At 33.6% G+C, this 27,850-nt stretch overlaps 3 protein-coding genes, 1 long non-coding RNA gene and 2 other non-coding genes across 6 annotated transcripts in view; 4 read left to right on the forward strand and 2 right to left on the reverse strand.

The window, feature by feature from the left end:
- Positions 1-13,655, forward strand: part of LOC140058920 (uncharacterized) — a 40,000-nt gene extending 26,345 nt beyond the window's left edge. Inside the window, exons 10-16 of the mRNA XM_072104708.1 lie at positions 3,990-4,112; positions 4,353-4,438; positions 4,751-4,973; positions 5,088-5,297; positions 5,502-8,249; positions 8,367-8,413; positions 8,514-13,655. Of these exons, the coding sequence (XP_071960809.1) occupies positions 3,990-4,112; positions 4,353-4,438; positions 4,751-4,973; positions 5,088-5,297; positions 5,502-8,249; positions 8,367-8,413; positions 8,514-9,300 (4,224 nt within the window). The 3' untranslated portion in view covers positions 9,301-13,655. The remainder of the gene's footprint in view (positions 1-3,989; positions 4,113-4,352; positions 4,439-4,750; positions 4,974-5,087; positions 5,298-5,501; positions 8,250-8,366; positions 8,414-8,513) is intronic.
- Positions 13,656-14,179: 524 nt separating this feature from the next.
- LOC140058922 (ileal sodium/bile acid cotransporter-like) lies at positions 14,180-16,608 on the reverse strand. The gene is made up of 3 exons (XM_072104710.1): positions 16,084-16,608; positions 15,709-15,913; positions 14,180-15,457 (listed from the first exon to the last, which is right to left on the reverse strand). Exons 1-3 carry the CDS (start codon positions 16,473-16,475, stop codon positions 15,005-15,007), a joined length of 1,050 nt encoding a protein of 349 aa, XP_071960811.1. The 5' UTR covers positions 16,476-16,608; the 3' UTR covers positions 14,180-15,004.
- A 351-nt stretch (positions 16,609-16,959) lies between these two features.
- On the reverse strand, positions 16,960-20,687 carry LOC140058921 (kelch domain-containing protein 10-like). The gene is made up of 8 exons (XM_072104709.1): positions 20,569-20,687; positions 19,922-20,079; positions 19,469-19,595; positions 18,724-18,836; positions 18,372-18,638; positions 18,176-18,290; positions 17,783-17,922; positions 16,960-17,667 (listed from the first exon to the last, which is right to left on the reverse strand). Exons 1-8 carry the CDS (start codon positions 20,633-20,635, stop codon positions 17,446-17,448), a joined length of 1,209 nt encoding a protein of 402 aa, XP_071960810.1. The 5' UTR covers positions 20,636-20,687; the 3' UTR covers positions 16,960-17,445.
- A 4,591-nt stretch (positions 20,688-25,278) lies between these two features.
- On the forward strand, positions 25,279-25,445 carry LOC140059632 (U1 spliceosomal RNA). Its single transcript, XR_011847240.1, has one exon. It is a non-coding gene; the product is annotated as a U1 spliceosomal RNA (small nuclear RNA).
- Positions 25,446-26,525: 1,080 nt separating this feature from the next.
- Positions 26,526-26,692, forward strand: LOC140059633 (U1 spliceosomal RNA). Its single transcript, XR_011847241.1, has one exon. It is a non-coding gene; the product is annotated as a U1 spliceosomal RNA (small nuclear RNA).
- Positions 26,693-26,834: 142 nt separating this feature from the next.
- The window catches only part of LOC140058491 (uncharacterized), a 33,011-nt gene continuing 31,995 nt past the window's right edge, over positions 26,835-27,850 (forward strand). The window contains exon 1 of the long non-coding RNA XR_011847012.1: positions 26,835-27,473. This is a non-coding gene — a long non-coding RNA (uncharacterized lncRNA). The remainder of the gene's footprint in view (positions 27,474-27,850) is intronic.

Here is a 27,850-nt window from a genome sequence, read left to right on the forward strand (position 1 = left end):
CATAAAGTGACAATCAGCTATTTTTGATAATGCTTTTTTTGGTGAATGATATTAACTGGTATTTTATTGGTCACATATTATTAGAATAGAAGTCATGAGGTTGTTTGTTTGTGATGTCATCATGCCATGAGGTCACTAGTTACAGAATATTTATTAGATCCAACTGGACATAATTTCATAGTTTTTAATATATTTTCTGTTATTCTTGACAACTCATTATATGCTTATTATTGTTATAAACATTCTTAATGTATCATTCCAATTCATTTCCATACCTGACTTGCCCAATAGGACATTAATGATGCACTAATACAAATTAATGTACAGCTGGTATCTGCCCTCCTGGTTGTTAATTAGCAACAAGATGGTCTAATGGCTAATATTTTATTGGCACTATAATAGAATAGTAGATTTCAATGTGCTTGCTTCACCTGAAGTTAATTGATTTGTAGATTAAAATTAAAGTTTAAAGTCTCAACAATATAGAACCTTTATATAGGAGGTTGCTCAAACCCATACAGATTATATAATAATTAATATAGTATATATAGTTTTATACAGCACCTTAATAGAATTTCTATAATACCAGGACAGTACCACCAATACCTAATTGATTATCCAGCTTTTGGATTGAATAAACAGTTTTATCCAAAGTGTACACATTTTTGGAAAATGTTAATATTATTTTTAACAGGATTTTGAAGAAGATATGTAACAAATAGGATGCGTATTTTGAAACTGGTTGAATAATTTTACCCTTGCCCCTTTAGCATGCAAGAGATGTTCATTGTCAGCTGCCTCTTAAAATGACCCAGGAAATGTCTACCTCTGACTCACCATCACTCAAAGAAAAAAAAAATGATGTGCCAGTCATCAAAGAATATATCAATAAGCTTACCTACATACATGTCATTAGACAATTGGAACGAAAGGAGTTTTTAATTGAACAAAGGTCAAAGTTTGTTTTCGTTTGTGTATATACCTGATTAAAACTATTTTCATCTCAGTGTTCTGCGATTTATAGTAGCATCAGATTTAATTAAAAACTCATTAAAAAGCTATTGATCGAGTTATCAAAATCTAAACTACTTTTCTTTATTTTTACAAATTTGTACATGAATTGTAACAAACATTTAAAAAAGCAGTTTATAATTATAATTAATATATAATAGCTCCAACATACTGGAATCTTAAAAAAAAAGAAGTATTTTTACCCTTAATAAAAACAGGGTCAATTTGTCAGACAGGAAATGACACAGGTTCAGACTTATTTTACTTGTCATTTGGGTTTGTTAAATAATGATATACCATTCTCCGTAAAAATTTACCAACTTAACCAGTTTGGGACAGGTTCATTGTCGTTTTGGATGTTTTAATTATTTAAAAAGAGACAATAACAATCGTACATTGTGTCTATACTTGTTTTGGAATAAAGGTCTTAACTTGTCTAGCTAGTTTATGGGATAAAAACCTCAAAATCACCACAGGCCAGACAGATGACATACATTATATTGCAAACACTGATCCCTCCAACACTTTTCCCAGTGTATGTTATTCAATCACCAACATGTACTTTAATACTATACCTTGCAACTCTTTCCCCTTCCCATTGTATGTTAGTTTTTCACACTACGTTCACCCACCCAAGTGCAAATATATTTATAGTGGTTTGTCATAGGCCTACACCACTTTGTGTATAACATAAAGAAGTAACATAGGAAATAGCACATTAGTACAAAGGCACATACTAATGAGTCATACATTCTGGTGCACATTAATTACCCTAGTGTTACATGTGTGTTAGTATCCCAGCATTCAATAGATTCATTTGTTAAGCCTATATATTCATGAACATTAAGAAATGTAGATGATCTTAAAGAAAATATAGGGTTAGGAAATAATTTGTAAAAATTAGAGCAATGAAAAATTCTGGTTGTTTTGAATTATTTTAATTGTGCCATTATCACAAACTTTAAGCCTCTGTAAATGCCATGTCAATTTTAAGTAAGATTTTATTGAGGTTATAAACCCATTTTCTTAGATCAGTATAATGCAAATTGCTGTAGTTTAGCTTGACCTAAGATGGTCACATGGAGTGAAAGATAGATTGACCTTGCATCAAACGATCCAGAAAATTAAACAAATTAAATTTTAATTTTGTGGAAATTGTAATAACATTCTATGAGTGCTTAAAACATCTGATAATTTGTTTTTCATTTTCATTTTAGACAGACCAACATACTGTGCAGTGCGATATATTACATTATAGCTTAGTTAACTTAGAAAGTTATTGATTTGTTTTTTTTTTCTATGGAGATTTCTTGCTATGAATTCTTTTTCTTGTATTCACTGTATTCTTCCTATGTATTTTTAGAGCATTTACCAGCCTGAGGTCCTAGGCTTGAGGTCACCGTCACCAGGAGTATCGCCTCTACATATGCACCCACGATTTCCAACATTCAAGGCATGTGTAAAATTAACCCTTGACCCAAAACATAATGTTGTATTTGAACTGTAATTTTATGGTACTAACATTTTTCTTTGACAAATTTATCAGAAATGTTTCTAGTTATACTAATTTTTTTTCTAAAGCTATGTCTACACTATCAAACTTTATGTGTCAAAAAAATGTGATGTGCCCATATATGGACATGATGATGTCATATCACTACCATATTTAAGCATAGCACTACCATATATAGGCACATCAAACTTTAATTATTATGTATATATGATTATACTTTTCTTTAGTACACTTTCTGTATTTGTTCAAATTGTTGGCGATGTCTGTTGTCACATGGTGTTATGACATCATCATCTAAGTGTAAACAATAGCAATTATCACTACAACAATACATTTATGATGTCATTAACACAAGCTGTTGTTTGATGGCCTTAATATCTCTGACAAGCCTACTTCTACAACAACAGCTTGTAGACAAAATAACAATCACCAACCTGCTATTTATACTATAGTGGATTGTTTACACCAGATTTTGCTATCACTTATTATAGCATGATAAATTAATCTTATTATGTCACAAAAGCATGTATACACTTTCTTAAAAATCATATTTATTTTAAAACTAAACAATTAGGCTAACTAGCTTGAGATTTGCCATCACTTGTTGTCTAGTAAATGTAGGTTAAAAATGAGAACAGAGGAACAAAGTTAGGTGATATTAATAACCTAGCATTGATAGGAACTTCACATTATTGCATTTGTTGTCCACCTCTTGCTCTCTAGAATGTATGTATACATACTATTAAAAAGCCCAATCACTGTGATCTCATAGAAGAACATTAGTTACATTCCTAATTTTTCTCTTTTTAATCTCAATAAATTAAAAAAGCTTTAAATCACAGTTGAATAAGTAAATGTGAGCTTGTTAAAGGAACTGAACCAAGTGTTTGTTAGATGACGTTAGTTGAATTGTGTGTATTCCATTTCCACCATTGTTTGCAACTGTCACATGACTCATCCACAGACTTTTAGTAGCATTGTCTTTTAGCCTGACGGAATACATTGTATAAAACGCTAGTTTAGTAAATCACATGTTTAGACAACTGTGCCTTCAGTTAAAAACCAAATGATGAATTTAAACAGTAAAGCTCTTATCTTTTCACCCTTATTCTGTAACATGCATTGGTACTAAATTAGCCCCTTTAAAGGAGGTTCTTAACACAAGTTCATTTTTTTTTCAGTGTCTGTGTTTTATACTTATTTATTTCAAGCTTTTCACCATATCAGCAATGTTCTAACTCCAGCTATATTTTCCATACATTTTGAAATGTATATTTAACTATTTATTAGTATTTGTTTTTTTTATTTAATATTAACATGTATATTTCTCCACCTTGCAATCATTAAAAAAAATTCTGTTTCAATAATGGACCTACAATTTGTCACGGCAACAAATTAAAATCTAGTTTAATTGATATTTTTTACTGAGTGTACTTTAACTACAAACTCTTGATCTTCAATATAGTATGTTCAAGGAAATGTACAGTACAGCCAACCAGGTAGTGGTCAGCAGCCTACCTCGTTAGGTCAGCAATATGTTGTTGGTCCAGGTATGGTACAGCAACCGCCAAAAGCAGAAGTCATACAGGTAGTCTATTAATATGGTTGTTTAATTCTATCCTTTGGGAAAATACAGTATTAATAACAAACTTTTTATCAGTAGAATTGCAGTGTAACAAAAATGACATCTTTAAAATACCCTGAGCAAAGCCCCACAATTAAATGGAGCCTTGAATCTTTATCAATTAAGTTAAAATAATCTCAGCTCAGTTTTCAATATGTAATGGTAGACTTTCCTTGATCATTGATTTCTATTATTTTCTTATAGATTGAAGCACAACAGACAGGCAAATTTACAGGCAATACAGAAAAGGATGCTGCTTATGACAGCCAGGCATCTCTTACTGACGATGGGTACTATACATCCTTCTTTATTAAATAATACATAACAAGTACTCTATATGGTGTCTGCTATACTGGACTAAAGAAACCCTCCCCAAAATTTAAATAAAAACAATTCAATGCCAAACACATCAAATTATGTAACTTGTAATTTGTTAATTTAATGGGATAGAAATAGGGCGAAAAAAAGGTGGAAGTCTGTCACCAAATGTAGAAACATCTAATATGAAACTTTAAAGGTTTATCAGTAGCATCAATAACATTTAATCTATAGTAGTAATTCTATATAGTAATACTTTATAGTAACTCATTTATTTTTCACAGAAGTCAACAGCTTAGTGATAAAGAAAAGAGAGACAAAAGCAAAGAAGAACGAAAACAAAGGCACAAAAGCTTGAAAAGGACCAAAGATCGTCCACCAAAAGTATCAGTCATATCATTTGATAAAGAAATATTAGAGTGTGCGTTCACTAATCACAATGGCCAACAAGTAACATTCAGATTTAGTTACGAGGATGACAACCCCGAAGAGATGGCTTTAGATTTTGTGAGTTTGTTGTTGAATCTTTTTTATTGAGGAAAAATTCTATATTAATGATGCAACTGAATTACTGAAAACTCTGTACGTATTTGTAATTATTGTTATATTTTGTTTTTCTAGATTAAGGGCGGCATGCTCAATGAAACATACAAGGTTCTTCTGATCGACCAACTCCATAAGATCTGTGAAGAATGCAAACTAAAAGGACCAGCAGCCATCTCACCACCTGGTGAACTAGAACGACCAGTACCACCATCAAGTCCTAAGTCTGCAGCAACTCAGAATCGGATAGTGGTACCAATTGATATTGATGAGGATACTAATGTTCAGGTGAATTTTCTACTACCATGGAATCTTTTTTTAATATTTCATAGATCTTAAGGTCTACTGAACAACATAAGCTTTTTAAAGAACCAATTTTGTTGTAATCCATATTTCAATAAATTGCACCAAAATAAGACTTACTTTTATATGGCCAAGATGCAACTCTAAAATTAAGTTTTTATGTATATCTTATATTTTCTGAATTCACAGACACAAGTAGCTAAGAAGCAGCCAGAAACTGTAATGCCATCTCCTAAAAAAGAGCCGCCAGGTGATTTAGTATCAAGTGCAGAGCAAAAACAAGGAACTGGTAGTCCCGTTGAGAATACATCAAACGGAAGCACGCCAAGAGATGCCACTGTTACCGACCCCATTTCTGAAGTACACCAAATAGATTTGTCATCATCAGCAGGATCTTCAAACTTAAATCCAGCATTTGAGCAAATGGCTAATCAAAAACTAAACTCTGTAGCTGCTTCAGAAGTGCCAATGGTATCACAGCAGTATTTTGTTCAGAACACAATTGCCAATCCAGTATCTACAATTGGTAGCAGCGCTTATCAGCATGCTTCATCTCACCAGCCTCAAGGTGCTACTGTGATGGTGTCTCAAGGCACTGTTATTGCTCCTCAAGTTGGTTCCATTGTAGTCCAAGGAGGCTGTGCTCCGCCTGGTGGTACAACACAGATGTATATTCAGACACAACCACAGGTCATTAACACTGGTCAGATGGATGGACAACAACAAGTTATTTATCATCAGGATGCTGGAGGCCAAGCACAGCCAGGGAGCATTGTTCTGGCTACGCCTGGCAATGTTATTCACCAAACGCAGTCTGGAAATGTTATTCATCAGGCTCAAGCCGGTAGTATAATTCATCAAGGCCAGCCGGGAGGTGTTATTCACTCATCTCAACCAAGCGGCGTCATTCACCCTGGCCCACCTACTGTAATCCCATCACAAAGCAATGTCATCCATGTTGCAGCATCTCAGCCTATGTTTCAGTCTGGGCAAGTTCAGACTGGGCAAGTTCAAGGTTTCCAGCCTCAACAATCAGGTCATCAACAGCAAGTGTTTGCTGTTTACCAACAGCCGACTCCAGTTCAGTCAGTTGCTAGCCAACAAATATATCATGAAAACATGTATCCGTCTCAGCCTGCTCAATCTCAACCTCCTGGTCAAGTGTATCAGCAAAACATCCAAGAAGGTTCTAATCAATCCTGGATAGCTAGTCAACCAGGTCAAAGGGTACCAAACCAACAACCAGAAGGCGCTAATCAAACTTGGATAGCTAGTCAACCAGGTCAAAGGGTACCAAACCAACAACCAGAAGGCGCTAATCAAACTTGGATAGCTGGTCAACCAGGTCAAAGGGTACCAAACCAACAACGAGAAGGCACTAATCAAACTTGGATAGCTGGTCAACCAGGTCAAAGGGTACCAAACCAACAACCAGAAGGATCAAATCAAACTTGGATAGCTGGTCAACCAGGTCAAAGGGTACCAAACCAACAACCAGAAGGATCAAATCAAACTTGGATAGCTGGTCAACCAGGTCAAATGGTACCAAACCAACAACCAGAAGGAACTAATCAAAATTGGACAGCTAGTCAACCAGGCCAAAGAAACCAGCAGTCAGTTAGCCAAAGTCAGGGGAAAGGTGGTGCATCCTTGTTAGATTTGGATGAAAAACTAACCAAGGTTTCCAAGAAGCCAGGTAAGGGTGGTTCTGCCTTTGTTCCACCAACCACAGGGGCAATTGGTCAAAACATACCTGGCACTATTCAGCAACCAGTTTCTAATGTTGCAATGGGTCAATTTACAGGGCAGCAGCAGCAGCAACAACAGCAGCAGCAGCAGCAGCAACAGATGTTTCATAATTCAGCTGTGTCTTCCCAGCAACAGTTTCCAGGTGTACAGACTCCACAATCTGTTCAGAGTACTACAGGAGGCACATACATACAAATGCAATCACAAATGCACCCTCAGCTTGAGAGGAAGACATCTGATCAAGAAAAGAGAATGCTTTTGAATCAAGCAATGGAACGACATCCAAGTGACCAAACAGGAGTAGTGAAACCCATTGAAAGGACAGCCTCTGATCATGAACTTAATTCTTCTCCACCTGAACAAGTTTCAAGTTCACAGAATTCTTTCGATAAGGACACACCAGAACAAGTAGCAAAAGAAAAAGCCAAAGATATTGAGGAAGCTCGCAGACAATCTCTAGAAAATCCACAGGGTGATAATGTTGGTCAATCTAGGTTCTCTGTTAAAAAAGTTGGAGATGGTCAAATTACTGATCAATCACATGAAAGCTCAGTTGAAAATGCTAAAACATCAGCTTCTGAAACTGATTTAGAAGGACAAAAACCTGAAAAACCTGTAGTTGTTGGACGCTTTAAGGTATCTCCAGCTGCTGCTGAAGAAACAAAAGAGAATTCACCAGAAACTGTTAAGGTTGACAAGTCAGATGAAAAAACACCTAGCCCTGAAACTGATAAAACCAAAACTGTAACAAATGTAGGGCGTTTCCAAGTGCTAAATATTAGCACATCCAAAGAAGATTCACCAGTACCAGATGAAAACCAAGACAAAATTGAAAGCATACCAGAAAAGGAACAAACAGCAGTTGAAAGTCTGAAGAAGTTTGATCATGAGCAACACAGGCCTCTACCTGCTGTCAGCCCACAAACATCAGTGAATGAATCTGAGAGATCAGACTCTATACCACTTGCAGAGGCTGTATCTTTAACTGCACCATATCCATTTGATCGTAAAAGTAGCATATCTGGAAGTGAACGAGGAACACCAGATAGCATTACAGCAGAGATGGCACAAGCAACTGTAACCAATGTTAGTCATGTTATACCTTTCCAGGCTGATTCAGGACAAATGGGCTTATCACCAGAGACAGCTTCAAGCACTCCAGAACCTACCCAAATAAATTTTGCACAGGTAAGTAGTTTCTACTAAAACTATCTTTTAAACTCTCTAACCTTGAAATCTCAGATTAACAAGGATTGTCATTAGTGTTTACTGAATAGTAACTTAAATATACACCTTTCATTACAGCCTGGCCAGGTATCCATCGATAACAAAATTCTACATATTGTGACCAGGTAAATTTTCCTTTGTATCATATTGATAAGAAAGTAATATTAAAATATATGAAAATTATACTTGATGGACGAAATTCTAATTAATTAATTATTATTTTAGACATAATGAAGATCTTGATACTCTGCATAAGAGGTACATGGAGGATAAAGAAAAGTTATTGAAGAGACAAGACCAAGAGTTGTGTGAAGTTCTAACTAGCAAAGGTATACCTCCATTTCCACAACTACTTGAGGCACTACGCAAGAGCTTAGCGCCACAAGAACCAAAACCTGTGCAATTCCAACCATTGCCACAGAACCTTGCAATTGATATGCAGCTACCTGGCCATGGAAGCCCTCCAGTCATCACTGGAAGTTTACCACATCATGTAATTCCAACAACACAAGTAGCCGCTTCTCAAGGAGCATTCTTTGTCCCTGTTACTCATTCTGCCATAAACACTACCATGTCACTGACGCATAACCAGGCTTTTGATAGACCAACCATGCAGTATCCGATGGTGCACATGCCTTCTGGTAATGTACCAAGCACAAATGCAGCTGTTATATTCACCCAGAGTAATACTTCATATCCGGCTACTGTGCCTATGCAGATGACTCATGAAGTACAACGATCTAATTCATTAGTCCAAGGGGATCTATCTATACAACAAGGTGCACCCGGTCATCATTTATCAAATATCGTCGGCATACAGGGTGGTGAAACTTTTGATCAGAGGATAGGCGAACAGCCAGCAGGCCAACAGATACCGCAAATGTTTCAGACTATACAGCCTGGGCAACCGCAGGCCGGTCAACCACAGCCTGGTCAACAACAGCCTGGTCAACCACAACCTGGTCAACCACAGCCTCAACATACATACAACAGAAGTATAAGTGATAGTTAAGGTCTAACAAGTGTATTTACCAGTTCTTTGTGTACCAGAAAACAAGTATTCTGGTAATTATACCAGAAACCAAGAATCTCTGGTAGTGATAAATGCTCATTAATGCAATACTTGTTCTCAATGAGTTTTGTGTCGTAGAAGAATGTAATAGAAAAACGACTTTGAAACAATCGTACATTTAACTATTATAGATGCTCTGTGCTTTCTGTGAGGTTATGTGGAGAACCTGTATATTCTTCAACTATATATAAAAGGTATTACATGAATACTATACTAAAGCACCTTGTCAATTACAGTTTGACAAATCTTCCTTATTTGGTAAACCAGCCTCACATAGACCAATCAAGCATCGAACTAGAGCAAGCAACTGTTTTCTTAAACATTTAAATATTGTAATTATTCTGTATAACAGCACTCTAGTAAATTTATGAAGTCACTGAGCTATAAAACTCATTTACATGCTCCAGAATAAAGTAAAAATAAGTTTGTTTGTGCAATTTACTCCACTATTTACATGGCATCCATTCCATCAAGGTGTATTAAGAAGCTTTAAGGACATTTTATAACAAAACTTAGTAAATTTAGATAGTAACTTCATTCATAGTTAGTTGTTTCATGCTGGTTGTGGTAGATCTCATCTAGTGAAAGACTTAACAATGCATTGAGAGAAAATTCAGTTACAGAAATGTAGACAGATAAACAATAAGGATTTTACAATGTGCAAAAAGATTTAGGTTGGTAGACAGACAACATTTTGGTGGTTCAAATTCAGAGTTGTGAGCTTATGCATGAGTCAGTTCAGTAAACATTCAATTTACGTTTGGTAGGGCTTACTGTAGTAAAATTCCGTTGAATTGTGTGTATATTTTGGTAAAACAATTATAACAATATGAGAGACTGAATAACACATTGGTAAAGAATCTTTTGGAACATTCTCAATGCATGGAGTTTTATAAGTCCATGCTCAATATATCCTTAATTAACACATCATTTAGATAAAGAATGTCCACAAAAGAACTTGGGTGCAATCTTATTTGACGAAACCATAGCTTCTTGACAATTCAGTTCAGCCATCACAATCGAGCAAAACTATATAAATAATTTAAAAATTAAGTAGCTTCTTAACAACCATTATGTTGAATCTAAGAGTACTATTCTGTTACTGCCATGCAGCAGAACATGTAAACCATTGCTAAATCTTACTACTAGTTAAGCATTCTGACAGTTCTAGTTGATTCTCATGGCTTCTGATTATAAAGCTTGTCAACGTGTATACCATAAGTATGCTTTAGGTGGATCCTAGTTAGTACTGACAGCTTACGGTAGTCACTATTCCCTATTGCATATACCATGAGTATATGCTTTAAGTGGATCCTAGTTAGCATTGACAGCTTCTGATCATCTCCATTGCATATACAATAAGTTATGCTTAGAAGAAAAACAAATGCATTCCTCCACACATCAGTACCCATGTTAACTATGTTTGTCAGTATGCATTAAAGTCTTGTGTGCCTTTGTACAGATATATCTAAATGTACTTGTTAGTATTAACCATATAGAGTAGAGTTAAGACGAAAAGTTTGCACACTATATTGACGATTTTCGTTTAGTATAAATTTTGATTTTATTTTTTACTAAATTAATATTTAATCATATAAGTAGTTTAGAAAGGTGTTAGAGTAACATACACAAGATGTAGTATATATAAGGAATTAAGTATTGTCAGTAGTTGATTAGAGTTTACCGAAGCAACCATACTGACAAGGTGTTGAGAAAGGGGTGGGGAAAGGTCCTACTGTGCTTTTGGAGCCTGTTACATTACGGCTTAGCATACAGCATTTTAGGAACCTTGTTTTTGAGATTACACTATAAGAGATGACCTACTATGAAGATGTTATGGCATTGTATTTTAGGAGCCTGTTAAGGAAGTATAAGGGTTTACTTACGAAATTTTAGAATCCTGTATGGCATTATAAGGGTTAGACATGTAGTTTACTCCATTGTAGGAGCATGCATGCCATTCACAGAGATAGCCTATTGCGGTTCCAGTCATTACCACATGATTACTTGTCTCACTGTTTTCAATATATAGGATCTCAACCAAACATTTTCAAAATCTATTTAATTTCTTCGCATATTTAAAATATTTCTTGCATAAGATAACATCCAATATTGACTATAGCATTGGGTAAATGTGTAATGAATACATTTAACAAATTTTAAATTATCAACAATATAATCTTTGTCAGGTTTGATGCAATTTCAATGAAACTTTAATAAAAAAATTGTGGTTTTTGTCTCAATATTGCATTCAAATATTAAAATTATATAGAAAATACAGTAAACGCAAATTTGAAATGAAGAATGTGCTGTTTCTATGGCAATGTAATTTTAAGAACATTAAAAGCAGTAGATGGAAATTTGATTGAAATTTCTGTCATGAAAACAGATGAAATATTAAGTGCAAATTGAATTCCTTGTACAATTTGAGGGGCTATCAATACAATGCCATCTTAAACTTTAAAATACATGTAAATTTTTGAAATAAATCCAATTTTTTTTTAAAGGAACACTTTGCATATAATAGGAAGTACATAATTTTATTTTACAATACTTTTTTAAGTTATGGTAATTAGCATTTTAGAACCACTTCCAGGTCATGTCATTGTAAGGACCAAAAAACGCATGTGGGCTTTCGGGAGAAAACAGACATGGTATTTTGTCAGTCTCATACTTTTACAGACATGCTATTCCAACTGAGTCTGGTTATGTAGAGTAAGTGTAGAATGTATGACAAAACCTAGCATTACAAAACACAGTTTATATAATATTCTGTTTGAAGCCCTATGAGATTGTACAGTGTAAGATATGTATATATTACCTACTTTTGATTTTCACCGTAGTGAGTTAATGTGCAAAATATTCCATTTTTATTTTTGTGTTTTCATGAATATTTAATTAAGCCAATTACAACATTTGAGAGATAGTTGATTAATATCGAAATTAAAAACACATTTTTCCTGCCAGTTCATAATATCTGCATGCATTTTTGGGGTACGTTTTTAATTATTCACAATATAATGATATAGTAATACTGTGATATCCCCATCTAATGTTATACCTTTACACATACCAAAAAAAAAGAAGATTTAAGGTATACCAAACATAGGTTACTAGCTGCTAATTAATTCTAACAAAATAAATATTTTATTTTTATAATTGTCTGCGAGTATATAGCATAACAAAATTAGCATTGAATGTAAAAGAAAACATGCTTTGTATATTGTATGTTGATTGGTCAGTTGGTCTTGTTTGTTTCCATTTAGATATAAGGTATATCGGTAAATTAAGAAAGGCTGTTTTAAAAAGAATTGCAAGTTGAGATTCATTATTTATTTAAATTTGTGTTTTAGTATCTAATCTAAATTGCATACTAATAAATAAAGTTACAAGGATAGTGTTTAAGCATACCAAATATATTTGGTTTTTCTTCATTTTTTTGTACTATATATAAATATATTGCACCAAGTGATAAAAAAAATAATAAAAAAATGCAAGGGACATGTCAGAATTACTGCAGTAACTCTAGATATACAATGTTCATTGTTGTCTAGCACAATATAGTTTTTACATTGTTATAACAGCAATTAAAATAGTCGGTTTGGTTAATATTGTAAAAAAAACATCTTTTTGCACAAATGGTGTGTCATAACTTACTTGAACTGCTTTCTTAAAAAGAAACAATGACTAGTCAAGTCTAACAATTAAATATTTCAGCAATGTAGATTGTTACATAGGACAATCTCAAGATGCATGTCTGGAAAATGATGCTGGGTTACTGCAGTGATCCTAGTACAACTGCTGACAATTAAATGTTTACTGCAGTAAGTTTGACATAAAACCTTTGTATGGTATTTTGTTTTACACTAAATATAAATTGTTCAAAATAGTCTTTTTATGGAATATAGATGGTGAAATATGATAATTGTATATTATCAGAAGCCTGGCCTGCACACGAGTACCTGACCGAGTAAACTGAAAACTATTTATGATGAATACGTTATCCTGCTGTTTTGGTCGTCATTTAATAATCTGAAATAAATGATCATTTTGATGAACATGTTGTACATGTTTGAAAAGAACCAAAAAAAAAACACCAATTTGTGACGGAGCAAGTAGAGAATGAAAATTGTGACTCAGTTTACTGGGTCATGAGCTCTTGTGTACGCCAAGCTTGGAAATAAATTTAGCAATATAATTGGCTTAAAAATCATAAATCATTTTACCGATAAACACATTGGTCTAAAACATATATGAAATGTCTTGTGTTGGATTAAAATCGTCTTTAAAAATTATCCAATTTGAATTTTATGATGCAAATGCACTGAAACACTATATTTTCAGTTTTGTTGTCTTCCATGGGTTTGCGTAGTTAAGTTTTATTTTGTCTTGACCTTTGACCCTTTAATTGAATATGTAAATTAAGCTGTCATGTTAATATTATTTATGTAATTAATATGGAAATCAGAAACTTGATATAAAATAGAACTGTTGCTCTTTATGTGCAACTTGCAAATCAATTTCTGTTGCATTTTCAATAGTTGTGGTATTGTGCAAATTATGATGGAAATAATTTATTGACAATTTTTGAACCCATATTATAATCAAAATCATCATCATAATCAGCATTATTATCATTGCGTTTTGTAAGGCCACTGTAAACACCATGTGAGCCCTAAACAATGATACCTTTGTATACATAAATATTAATATATATATCATTATTTTTAAGCATTTGTCATACAATTGTCATAATTATTATCATCGTCATAATGAAACATCTTCATTATTTCATAACCAGTTTCCATATCGCCACTACAATCATAAAATATCAATATCAGCATATTCGTCGTACTACTGTATTTCTATAATGCTGTCTATAATGAACATAATATTGTTTTCCATAACTCATAATAATGCACTATTATAATATCATGCTTGTAATATTCAAATTTTCAGAAGATCAATACATAAATTACCAAACGATTTCCGCCATTCAACATCCAGCAGAAAACATTATTTCAATCAAAAAAGTTAAAAATCACTTTGCACTTTCTGATCAATATACTCGTTTTTGTGTAATGCATTCATATGCTTGTTAATACATTTTCCATTTATATGTTTTCAACTATGTCAGATAGTGGTGTTATATAAGGGTACATTGTTTATTGTTTCAGTAATGCAAACATTGATATACCCATCCAAAGCCTTATTAATAATTGATATGAATTAATTTATGATAGTAGTTTTCGTTTTATTCATTGTCTTTGTAATATATTGCATACTGGTAAAAGTTGACTCTAAAAGCTCTAAGATCCAACTGTATATGACTGAATACTTATTAGGATCCTATCGACTTTGGCCTACTGTCCAGGTAATAATGTCGTACCCATAAATAGGATACAGTAGCTACAGGCCTACTAGGGCCAAACAATGACTTTGACTTGCAGTTAATGCACCCATACTCTGCATGTCTTTAGTATTATAGCATATCTCTGAAATTTTGAATTTAGGGTGTACCCAGACATTTTCCTAATATAGGAATCAAACCCTGTTGTACATTTCCAAGTAACAGAATGTTTAAATGTGTATTTTACCTAATTGTTTTGCAATGAATTTATAATTTAAATCTTCAAAATTCTCATTAATATCTAAACGACAAGTCTGTTTCAACCAACAACCAAGGATTTTCAAAATCATCTTCTGCTTCTAGACTTGCATAACCCTCGTTCTTAGCAGCATGTTTTTGAATAGCTCTGAATACCATCATGTAAACGAGTCCGTAAATTACCGTCATCCCAATGTATAAAATCGGGAACACCAAGCATGTAATCCAATCAGACTTTGCATAAGTTCCTACCAGAACGAGCATTGCGATACCAATGTTTTTGAACACGGTTTCAAGTGCAATTGTTCGACAACGGTGTGGTTGTTGTTTGAAGATGTAACCAGTTGCGTATCCGATAGAAAAGCCAGCTATTGGTAGGATCAACACCATGAAATATACGCTCCAAGGACTGTGAATAATATCAGTTTGCATCAGTATGTAGAAAAGAGCAAAACTTGAATAGCCAACCAATCCGACCGTTGTGCCAATCTGCAAATAAGGATATGAAACAAATTTTACCCGTGTACTGTACACTCTATGGAACAGAAAATCTTGCCAACTCGACCATGGCCACACTCTCACGATGCTTGAGTAGCCTCATCTTGCATTATTTGTGTATTAAGGCATATATTACTCCATAGTTCTAATAGCACACTCACTTTTTAAGAACCCTGGAATAGATATAGTAGGTGGGACTTCTTTACAACATATAAAAAAATGTACACAACAAATTATTTTACCGTTACAATGTAAGCAGCAATCTTTGGCGCCCAATTCCGAATAACCATACCTAGGAGTACCTGACTAATCAATACCGCGCATATTATAGCAATCGTGGTGTAGGGTATAACTGCGGTTTCTGATGTCCAGCTACTGCCGTAGATAAACATCAATGCAGGTAACATTCCAAGAGAAATTATCATGGACAATGCTGTAGAGCAAACACTGAAAAGAAAAGTAAAAAGAAACCACTGATGAAGTTACTATTTAGAACCAACATACTGGAATTTTGGATGCTCCAGCACTATCCATACCATTACTCAAACTCATCAATATAACAGTTTTTCTGGTACTGAGAAGAAAAAGAATAGCTATGTAATTTAAATACCACTTACCTCATACAAATATCACCATCAACCAAATAAGTGAAAAGCGATGAAGGAGAAGAGCCAGGACTAGCAACAACCAAAATAACACCAATAGCATAAGAACTTTGAACATTCATAAGATAATTGAATATAAATCCAACAAGAGGATATGTCACAAACTGAGAGACGGTGCTGAGAACTATTCCGGCCGGGGACTGCCATTGTTGCTTGAAGTCATTGAAAGTCATTGTACATCCCATGGCAAGATTGATGCTAGCTATCAAAATAAAGAGGATGATTACCGTCCCAATCTTTATCGCTTCTAAACTTGATAGCAGGTCTGGTGATATCATATCATTTACATCAGTAGTGGTTTTAATTGATGACATCGTTGTTAACAATCCTTTTGAACTCAACATTATAAACCTTAAAATTTACACAATCAAGAGATACTATTCCAAATGGCTAAATAGTGATCCAAATAACATTATTGACCTAGTAATTCCACATCAGTTTCACAGAATCGCTGTTAAAGGGTGTGATACATCTATACACCTGAACAATTGCTGTATCAATGTCACCATCCCACCAGCAGAAATATTATATCCTTTCTCACTTTTGACAACCCTCGTAAATATGGTAATTAATTTTTGTTAACAAGTCATGTGACAAAGCGTTTTATTTGGAGGGAAAACAATATTAATTGTAATAATACATCTTTACTAGGTACTGTATGAGTTTAGTTAAAATTCATCACAATTAAATTAGGATTTTAACTGATATTGTTTAGTTTATGACTGGTAGTTTGTAGCGTACTACTGCCCACACATTGACATCACTACAAAATAAACACTATCAATTGTTTATTAAAATCATAAAATGATAATTTAGTAAATACAAAGTAAATGCTAGAGTTTACAAAATAATTTAGTTTATAACTTAAAGTATTCCACTTCACCAATTCATATTCTTTGTTCAAATACACATTTAGTGGCTAATCAATGTTTCAGTTTTTATACTTAGTTTTAGGTATTGGAAATCAATGACAATGAAACTGATGAAGTTGACCCTTCTTATTTCATTTTGTTTAATCAATCATTGGTATAAATTACGATGCCTCTTTTTCTCTGAGGCTTATCTATGTTTTGGTCCTCCATTCTTTTCCTTTCACATTGCTGGCATGTCCAATAATTTAAAAATTGCTAATAGTAATAGTACTGTGAAATATTTACATTACAGTATGTTGTCCTTTCAAATATTGTTTAATGCCTGGTTTGAGTACCATAGAGCACTGCTATAACCAACTAGAAAAAAAGACTTAGTGTAGTTGTGGAAAGCATAGCTGGAGAAACTGCCGCAAATGTTCACTATTTTGAATAATTTAAGTGCTCAGTGATCTTCGTAATCCAATCTTTCAATTAGTTCTTGTGGAATACCTAGTTGCCAAAGTTGTGGCACGGACATTCGTTGAATCTTTGGTATCAAGTGCAAAACTTTACTCCAACAAAGTTCTAATAGATTTGGTACAACCAACCAGATTCTACTTAGTTTGAGACTCCTTTTATCCCCAGTCAACGTCTTTACTCCTCCATGAATGTACATGCATCCAGCCTGAAAGAAAGACCACACAGAAGTTAATACTAATGCAGGTGTAAGCCCAGTATGGGGAAGTTTAATCATCAACAAATTTGACTGTGTCTGCTATTCTTTGACAACATTTACTTACAGGAGTTACAGCTGACGCATGAAAATACAGTGGAAATAAGAGCTTGGCACTACATTTTGTCCACTGACAATCTTGAAGGGATAATCTCCAAATATCATCATGCATTTTCCTTTCATTCAGACCTCCACTTATATATGCATCTGAAACAAAGACATTATTTATGAGCCATCTTGGATACAAGCAGGTATACTGTAATGATGCAGGAATATTCATACACTGGTGTATAGTCCCACACATTAAATTCATTGTTCTGGACGGCATACGCTCCGCACTTTTTGACCCTTTTAAATACAAGGTATCAAAGAGATTATAATTGATTATGGCATCGAATATGGCCTTAACCTAGTTAACTCTCTAATACAATAGTATCTACTATGAGACTGTTCATCTTACGATCTTTTAGCTGGCAACAACCAAAACACCTCCTATTGGCAGGATATCCATGGACTTCATCATTTTTACTCTGATGTTTTTTCCATGTTTTTGTTTGAAGATTGAAAATATAAATCTAAAAGCAACAAAAAAACCCTGTTAATGCAAACATAAAATGGAACAAATGTTCAATACTTGGACACTCTTTTACACTTACTATATCTAGCTCGTATGCCTCTCCAGATGTGCCTCCTCCGAGTACATATAAATTATTCTGGTCTGACAACATCTCATGACGATAGCGAGGCCTTGGAGAAGTGACATGATCATGCGGGTCTGAAAAGTGGTGCAACCAGTCTGTCGATGAATCATACATACTCGTCCACTCCCCACTCTGCATATTGTAACGATCAACGTTTGAAATGTAGGACCAGCCTGTTGTCCCACCGTATGTATAAACATTGCCTTCATTAACGCTTATCGCCTACAAAAAAAGAAGCAAAATTGAATTCAAAAGTTGTTATAGTTTTGTTATGAGTCAAATTTTGTTGTAAATTATATTCACTTACGCAGCCATATGTTGGGACTGGGGAATACTCTTCAGGTTCATGACATCTCCATTCTAAAGACTTTGTGCTCAAAGTGTAGATCTTGTTGCTGGATGTGATTCCAAATGGATAGCCTACAGTACAAAATATATAGATGTATTATTATTATTTTAATTCTGCTTTTGTTTTTAACATTTTTCAAGAAAATCAGATATCACTACAGTACTATATTTAGAGAGTTATTGTGTTGGTTAATTATCATTGTTAATGAATTTTTCGTCGTGAGGTGGTTTCCCGAATGATCGTAAAATCAAAACGGTACTGGGTATGACCAACTAGCGTTATTGTCACCGGCTAGTCATCCATTCATAGAAGTACTAATGTAGTAGCCTACCTGTACGGTGACCATAGAATGTGACCCGAGGCATGACTAACTACGACTTTTAGATGATAGAAAGTTGAGAAAAAATGTTACGAGTAGTTGTACGACATGAAGATGTTTATGAAATTATGTCAATAATGTTTACACACTAGGCATACAAATAGTAATGTTTGTTAGTAAAAATAATTTTGAGTTAATAAGAATAAGATATAAGGAAGAAAAGCAAAGAGACTATGGAGCGGCTATTCCTGAATATACAATACTAAGTATCGTAGATTTAAATTATAAATTTTAGGCGATCTTATCAAAGGTCAAGCGCCATATAGCCTGCCACGTTTCGATATTCAATATTGAACTTGACCATTGTTAATGAATTTTTTTTACCTGTTCCACCATAGACAATAACAGTAGAACCAACCAAAATCATAGCCATCGATGCCAGTTCAGTAGGCATTGGACCAGATGTACTCATCTTTTTCCATCGAGATGTAGCAAAATTGAACTCCCATAGCTTGGAACGAAATAAGAAAAGTTATATAGTTAGTTTTAATGGGACATGATTTAATTGTTAATACTATAGAATTCCCCTTTCTCATCAAGTTTAAAAATAGCAGATTCACTCCCAACATCTTTCTTCTATCCACAACTTTAATTCTCCCAATTAAGTTATTATCAACCTTTTTTGCTTTCACGTGACAAGTAGCAAATGCCATGCTCACATTGGTCACAAACATGAGAATGCATATACAATTTAGCATGGCGCATCAGGAAAACGAAAAGTGGAATGCTACTACTACTTCTTGGCCGTAGCAGCATTGTGTAGTCTTTTGTTGTTACCTCATCAAAGAGTGGAATAATTGTTTCTATGTCTTCTGCATTAAAGTCATCATAGTATCGTTTTAGTGTCTCTATGTTTGGGTTATACCCTCCAAAGACATACAGGCGTGTCTTATCAGCAACACAACGATGTCCACTTCTTGCACATGGCTTTTTACCTTATAACAAAATACATACATTTATTGTTAATAAAATATTTAAAATAGTATTTACACCCACCCTATACACTACTACTAGTATGCAATAATTATTAAATCAATAATCAATATGTTCTATTTATCTCTATGTGGGCAAGCAAGGCCTAAAAGTATCACATATAACACGATCAACCATAATAAAATAAACAAGGGACAGTATATAATTCTTAGGTAGGCCTAAGGATTTTTTTTACCTGGATGAACAGGGAAGCAACCCACCTAGCTAGACCTACTAGAGTAGTAGATAGGGGCCTAGCCTCAGTATAATTCTTAGGTAGGCCTAAGGATTTTTTTTACCTGGATGAACAGGGAAGCAACCCACCTAGCTAGACCTACTAGAGTAGTAGATAGGGGCCTTAGCCTAGGCCCTAAACCTTAAAAGTATAATATACACCATTTTGCCGATTAAATATTATGTATCTTGTTAACATATAAAAATAAAGCAATTACCAGATTCCTTCTCTGGTAATGTCCGCAATTCATACACTTTTCCAATTGTATTACTATTGAAATTCATTTTTAGTATACTGACATTTCCATAAAATGATCATCAAAACAAAAACAGGTCAAATGAGACAGCGCCCTCATAATAATAAAAGTGCAGCGTGCACACGTGTGTCAACTGTCAGAAAATCAAATAAATCAAAGCATTCTGACAAGACCCTCGTCGAATTAAGTGAGGGCAGGCGTTTTTGTATTATCAAAAAGGCCTTAGATTAAAGTATTATAACAAACACACATAGTTATAAATGTGTTTACTAGCCTAGGTTTACGTTAGAGATTAATTGTTTAGATATTTCAGGATAAATTAATGTAATTAATAGAGTAAGTAGGCGGCTAGACTAGGCCTATACAGGCTACACCACCAGATAGGCCTAGACTAGAGTGCTAAGGCAGCCGCAGAGAGTTTCGAGCCGAGGGCTATGCCTAGAGTTAGTAGGCTAGTAAGGAACAGGCATTTACTAGTAACCTGTAGAATTTATAGGGTTATCCTCTTGGTCTCATCCTGTATTATTGTTTTTTATAAATGAGCAACAAATAAAAAACAAAGTATTTCTAATTCGGCCTCCAGAATTAGTCAAATAGAAAGATCAAGACTATGGCAAATAAAATAAGAAAAAAAAGTTGACAAGTTTGCAGCACCATGCTAACCAGCCCAGAGACGGATTTAGTATAAGTAAGAAGGTGGGGTGCATCAGACAAGGTCTTCTGAAGGATCTTGAGTACTTGATATAGGATAAATAATAGACTACGGCTAAACTAGGCCTACTACCAGATAGGCCTAGAGTTAGGAGCTTGCAGGTGGTAAGGAACAGGCGTTTTCTAGTAACCTGTAGAATTTATTTCATTTGTATTAAATATTGTTTTTGATGAATGAGCAACAAATAAAAAATTACTAATTCGGCCTCCAGATTTACCCAAATCAAAAGATCAAGACTATGGAAAATAATATAAGAAAAAAAAGTTGACAAGTAGCACCAGCCCAGAGACGGCTTTGGTATAAGAAGGAGGTGGGGTGCATCAGGCAAGGTCTTCTGAAGGATCGATATAGTCTTGAGTACTTAAACCAGATGCTACTACTGCAGTGCTGTTGAAATTTAGTCCTTCAAGTAGCCCAAGGATGGAGGAAGATGTAAACATCAATATTTAGGCGTGCAGGTCATCTTCCGAGGTCAGGATATTTCCAGTCTTTTTATATACAGCTGTACACTTCTTACTAAACTGGTATAATGGTGTCGGGCTTTGAGACTGTTAATGCCACAAACACAAATATATCTTTAACGTAAATTTCTTCTTTGAAGTGATATTTTCAACTCTGTATAAGGCATATCTGGAGTGGAGGCATTAAATTGAACAAAAACACCCACTCCTTTAACAATGCCAACATTTTTTTAAAAAGTTGATAGTGCACTGTGCTGGTGTATTTCTTTAGTGTCTGTTTACGCACAGTACTTGGTTTTCAGTGATGACAATAGCCAATAGGGCCTACTCTCTGTATGGTGAAAACCAATAAACTAAATTCTTGAATTATTTCAATACAAAGTTTTTATTAAAATACTTGTCATGTCTAAATAAGTGTTCACAAAGAAGCCTGCTTTTCTGTCTTCCTGTAGACTTTATCTTTCTGCAGACAGTAAGACTTTATATTTGATTGTAGATCACACTCTTCAGTTCATTTACTGGTATATTTTTATCTCTTCACCAATCCTATTTCCCCATTCTAAATCATATACAGAACAGTATTTTAAAAATGTTTTCTATCACCTGTTTACATGTATTGTCTGTTAAACTATGTTTTCAAAACCTATTTTTTTACCCATAAACATTTCTTTTAAATATATTGTGTTGAGTTGAAAATTATTTTCAACTTTTGTGTATTATGTTGATTTCTGTTTGGTTAATTCTTGATTGTTAATTTTTAAGTATCTGTTTAATTTTATATAATGTGTATGTTTTATCTTGTGTATATACACAATTCAATGTTGCATTTATTTTTGTTAATTTTCATTCAAGTTTTTTCAAAATTATTTTGAGTGTTATTTGTTACATTAATATTTTGTATATTATTTTAATTTTTTTCCCTTTTTGTTTTGAATATTAGTTTGGAATTATTGTTTCTGGACATTATTTTCTGTTGTGTTATATACTAACATATTATTTACCCATTAACATTGTTTTTTTGTCAAGTCATATACAGTATTTCAAATATATTCCTTATCCATTAACACTGATTATCCATACTTATTCAAAAGAAGAGTGTCTTCATACTTCACTAATGTGACATTTAGTTGAGTTCCCTCGTGTACAGTTTCCTCTCTTGTCTATCAGGGATGTTATGATTGAATTCCCTCAACTGCAGTTTCTTCTCATCCTTCAGTGATGTATGATAATCAGTTGAGTTCCCTTAACTGCAGTTCTGTTGTCTTCCAGGGATGTTATGATTGAATTCCCTCAACTGCAGTTTCTTCTCATCCTTCAGTGATGTATGATAATCAGTTGAGTTCCCTTAACTGCAGTTCTGTTGTCTTCCAGTGATGTTATGATTGAATTACCTCAACTGCAGTTTCCTCTCATCCTTCAGTGATATATGATAAATCAGTTGAGTTCCCTTAACTGCAGTTCTGTTGTCTTCCAGTGATGTTATTATTGAATTCTCTCAACTGCAGTTTCCTCTCATCCTTCAGTGATGTATGATAATCAGTTAACTGCAGTTCTGTTGTCTTCCAGTGATGCTATGATTGAATTCCCTCAACTGCAGTTTCCTCTCATCTTTCAGTGATGTATGGTGATCAGTTGAGTTCCCTTTAACTGCAGTTCTGTTGTCTTCCAGTGATGTTATTATTGAATTCTCTCAACTGCAGTTTCCCCTCATCTTTCAGTGATATATGATAAATCAGTTGAGTTCCCTTGCAGTTCTGTTGTCTTTCAGTGATGTTATGATTGAATTCCCTCAACTGCATTTCCTCTCATCCTTCAGTGATGTATGATGATCAGTTGAGTTCCCTTAACTGTAGTTCTGTTGTCTTCCAGTGATGTTATTGAATTCTCTCAACTGCAGTTTCCTCTCATCCTTCAGTGATGTATGATAATCGGTTAACTGCAGTTCTGTTGTCTTCCAGTGATGCTATGATTGAATTCCCTCAACTGTAGTTTCTTCTCATCCTTCAGTGATGTATGGTGATCAGCTGAGTTCCCTTAACTGCAGATCTGTTGTGCTGTTCAAGTGATGCTATATGATTTAATTCCCCCAACTGCAGTTTTCTCTCATCCTTCAGAGTGATGTATGATAATCAGTTGAGTTCCTTTAACTGCAATTCTGTTGTCTTCCAGTGATGTATGATTCAGGGAACTGTAACTTTATCAGCCAAATCATTTCCATCAGCTTTTCTTAGTGCTACAATTTATTTTTTTATATATACTGTACTATATAAAAATATACAGTATTACAAATAATTTACCCAAAAAAAAAAGAAAAAAATACTGCAATATCCTGTTGTTATTCTAAAACTTTGAGTTAAGTGGTATAAAAATGTTTATTTGCCTGTATGGTACAGTGTGCGTTTCAAAATGTTTTTCCTTGATGTGATTTAAGAAAGAGGGCGCCATTATCAATATGCCTTATTTGATAATTTATTATCGTAGGATGAGATTGAAACAATGTCAAAATGTTTTTCCTTGATGTGATTTAAGAAAGAGGGCGCCATTATCAATATGCCTTATTTGATGATTTAGGATGAGATTGAAACAATGTTACGCTACCTACATATGCAATTATTGAACTAAAATTTATATAAAACTTATTGATATAAAAAATAATGTTGCGAGCAGAAATACTGTAGTAATCTGGTAAAAAAAACGTTTCTGTTAATTAAGGTACTACTGTACTAAATATTGACCGCAAGATCCTAGAAAGAGGGCGCTATTACTCATAAATATTCATGAAACATGTATTCGTTATCGTAAGGATTAGATTGTTATTAACTGAAACGATATTCCACTACCTACATGTACGGGATATTGAACTTAGTTAATTGATGCTTGTATTCATATTTATGGAAAAATGAATGTTATAAGTAAAAATATTTACCTTTAAAAAATAAAATTCTGTTTTCTTGTAATCCGCACAAGACTTGAAAAGATAGCGATTTCTCATAAGTATTCATGATTTGTAACGTGATACGATCAAAAGATCTTGTAAAGAGGGCGCTCTTCCTCATAAATATTCATGATTTGTTTAAAAATAATTTTTAATATTGCCACCGATTTAAAGGTGTAAGTTAAAATAAATAAATCATGCAATAATAATGTAACGTTACTTAATATTTTATGTAATATGCGAACACTAATGTTATTAACAGAATATTTCAACTAGTAACCTGATACGTTCAAAAGATATTGTAAAGAGTCCGCTATTACTCATAAATATTCATGATTTGTTGAAAAATTATTTGAAATATTGTTTAAACTGTTATTTACTTAAAAAATATTGTAATAATTGAATATTTGTTTATTTACATTAGGCCTAATGTTTTTGTTTAGGCCTATGTAATAGTAATCCAAGAATTTACCCAAAAAAATGTAATTTTAGGATTCCATTATGACACTAAAAATGTATGTAAAGTTTGTTGATATAGGTATTGTCCTGAACACGTGTTAAGCATACTTACCTGGCACAGGAGTGACTTTGATCAAGAAGGAAGTCCTCCCAGCGCGAGGCCATGGCATTGCACATTTACGCTGTGGTTGACCGTTGCGATTCCCTCAAATGTAGGGAACTCGGGTGTAAAATTTATGGTAGCGGGGGACTGCGTTCGCGCTAACCCCCAATTATGAACTAAAAGTAGAATTGTAGTATAAACACATTATAATTAATCTGATATTATGTGTTAGTATTTAGAACTTTGTAGTTTATGTTATTTGTATTTTTGTCTGTAAAATTGAAGCACCATTAACTGATAATGTGTGCCACCGATATAAAGATGATTCCTATAAATATATACTGTATGGCTTTACGTCGCTCTACCCGTTATGCAACGTATAGAACTACGAAAGTACGTCTTTTATTCACAGAATAATGTTGAGTATTCAGTATGGATAGTACAGTAGTATGCAATAATGTATAAAGGTTAAGAATAGAAATAGTGTTATTAAAGAGATTTAAAAAAAACAACGAGAAAATGTATAGAAATTATGAATTAATCCTCACACTTAAAAAATATTTATTGAATAAAGGTGGTGGTTAACCACAAAAAATACACCCCTTAAAAATTATACATATACAGTATATTCAGTAGGCCTACATAAAAAACTTTATTAAACATTTTCAATCCATACTGTACGATAGTTTTATCAATTACCTTTTTATTTTTGATATGTTTTTCTCCTTTTTTTAAAATTGATTTTTAGTTATACTGTACTCTCACATTGGGTGTGTAGATATTATACATTTATTTTCAAAATACAATGTTAGTTGTATTAATTATTTACTTTTACACACTCGCACCAGAGTGTTATTGACTGCCACCGATTTAAAGGTGCAAGTTCAAATAGATAAATGATGCAATAATAATGTAACGTTACTTAATATTTTATATAATACGCAAACACTAATGTCATTAGCAGAATATTTCATCTTGTAACGTGATACGATAAAACGATCTTGTAAAGAGGGCGCTCTTCCTCATAAATATTCATGATTTGTTTAAAAATATTTGAAATGTTGTTTAACTGTTTTTTCAGGAAAAATATTGTAACACTGTAATTGAATTTTTGTTTACTAAGATTAATGTTTTGTTTTATGTAATACAAGAATGTACAAAAAAAGTGAAATGGTAGGATACCATTATGACACTAAAAATGTATGTAAAGTTTTTTGACATAGGTATTGTCCTGAACACGTGTCAAGCATACTTACCTGGCACAGGAGTGACTTTGATCAAGAAGGAAGTCCTCCCAGCGCGAGGCCATGGCATTGCACATTTACGCTGTGGTTGACCGTTGCGATTCCCTCAAATGTAGGGAACTCGGGTGTAAAATTTATGGTAGCGGGGGACTGCGTTCGCGCTAACCCCCAATTATGAACTAAAAGTAGAAAGTGAATCGTTTTTATATGGTTTTTTAGTAACTGTGTTGTTTTAATTTTGTATGGAAGCACCATCTACGCATGTGTGCCACTGTTAAAAAAAAATGTTGATTCAAATTCAGTAAATATTATATTTGTATAAATGCAGTATTTGTAATACATTACGATATAAATTGTCTAGAGATGCATAGGCATGGGAAATTTACAAAATAGATAAAAATATATACATTTTTAGCTTTAGTTTTAAAGTTGTTACAAGTGTGCCATTTATTGGAATCTATATTCATTCTATTTTGGCAAATCGCACCGTTAGGTATTGTCTGACGTGTGGCGATGTTGTAAGAGTTTAATTCAATAAAGGTATGCTTAATTCGAGGTGGAGGCCGTCGTGGTTCAACGAAGGTAGGCCTAATTTTTCTTAAAATCCCTCATATTAAAATGTCCACTTTGGTATGATAATGAATACTAACCAGGGAAAGTGACATTAAATGTCCCTGTATCATTTCATATGTCTATACTTTATACAGTTGTACAGTATATAGGCCATGCCAAATTTCGTTTTTCTAATTGTTTTTTCCCTTTTATACAAATCATAGGAAGAATTTCTTTCCAAAAGGAATGAAGGAAAAATTACATTCTGAAATAGAAACTTGTGTTATACGTAACCAAATCTGAATATAAAGTATTCCATCTGGATCAAATAGATTGGAACACACATGTGCTTTCTTTGTTTTTGTGTGACAATGGCGACCAAGTACAATGATGCTTTAAGGTAAGTGGTTTAATAGTACAGGTTCTGTACTTTTATCAAACAATTAAAAATGCTCAGTTGGACTAATTTATTTATGATTATACTGTATTATGACTATTTATTTACTCTATTTAACTAATTGAGGGTGAGAAAGAACCTGTGGTCTATTTATTTATTGGTTCTCTAAATACGTTATGTATATACAGTACTACTGTATACAAATATTTTTGGTATTGATATATTTTTCGTCTGAGAGTGTACCACTATTATTTGTTCAATCGAAAGGTTTTAATACAAAAAAAATACACAAATACATACATTATTTTGAATCCTAAATGTAATTTAATTTTTGTCAATGTCAAATACTGTATAAACCAAGTGGAACATAAAAAACATTT

Source organism: Antedon mediterranea, chromosome 9 (assembly GCF_964355755.1).
Source record: "Antedon mediterranea chromosome 9, ecAntMedi1.1, whole genome shotgun sequence".
Lineage (NCBI taxonomy): Eukaryota > Metazoa > Echinodermata > Crinoidea > Comatulida > Antedonidae > Antedon > Antedon mediterranea.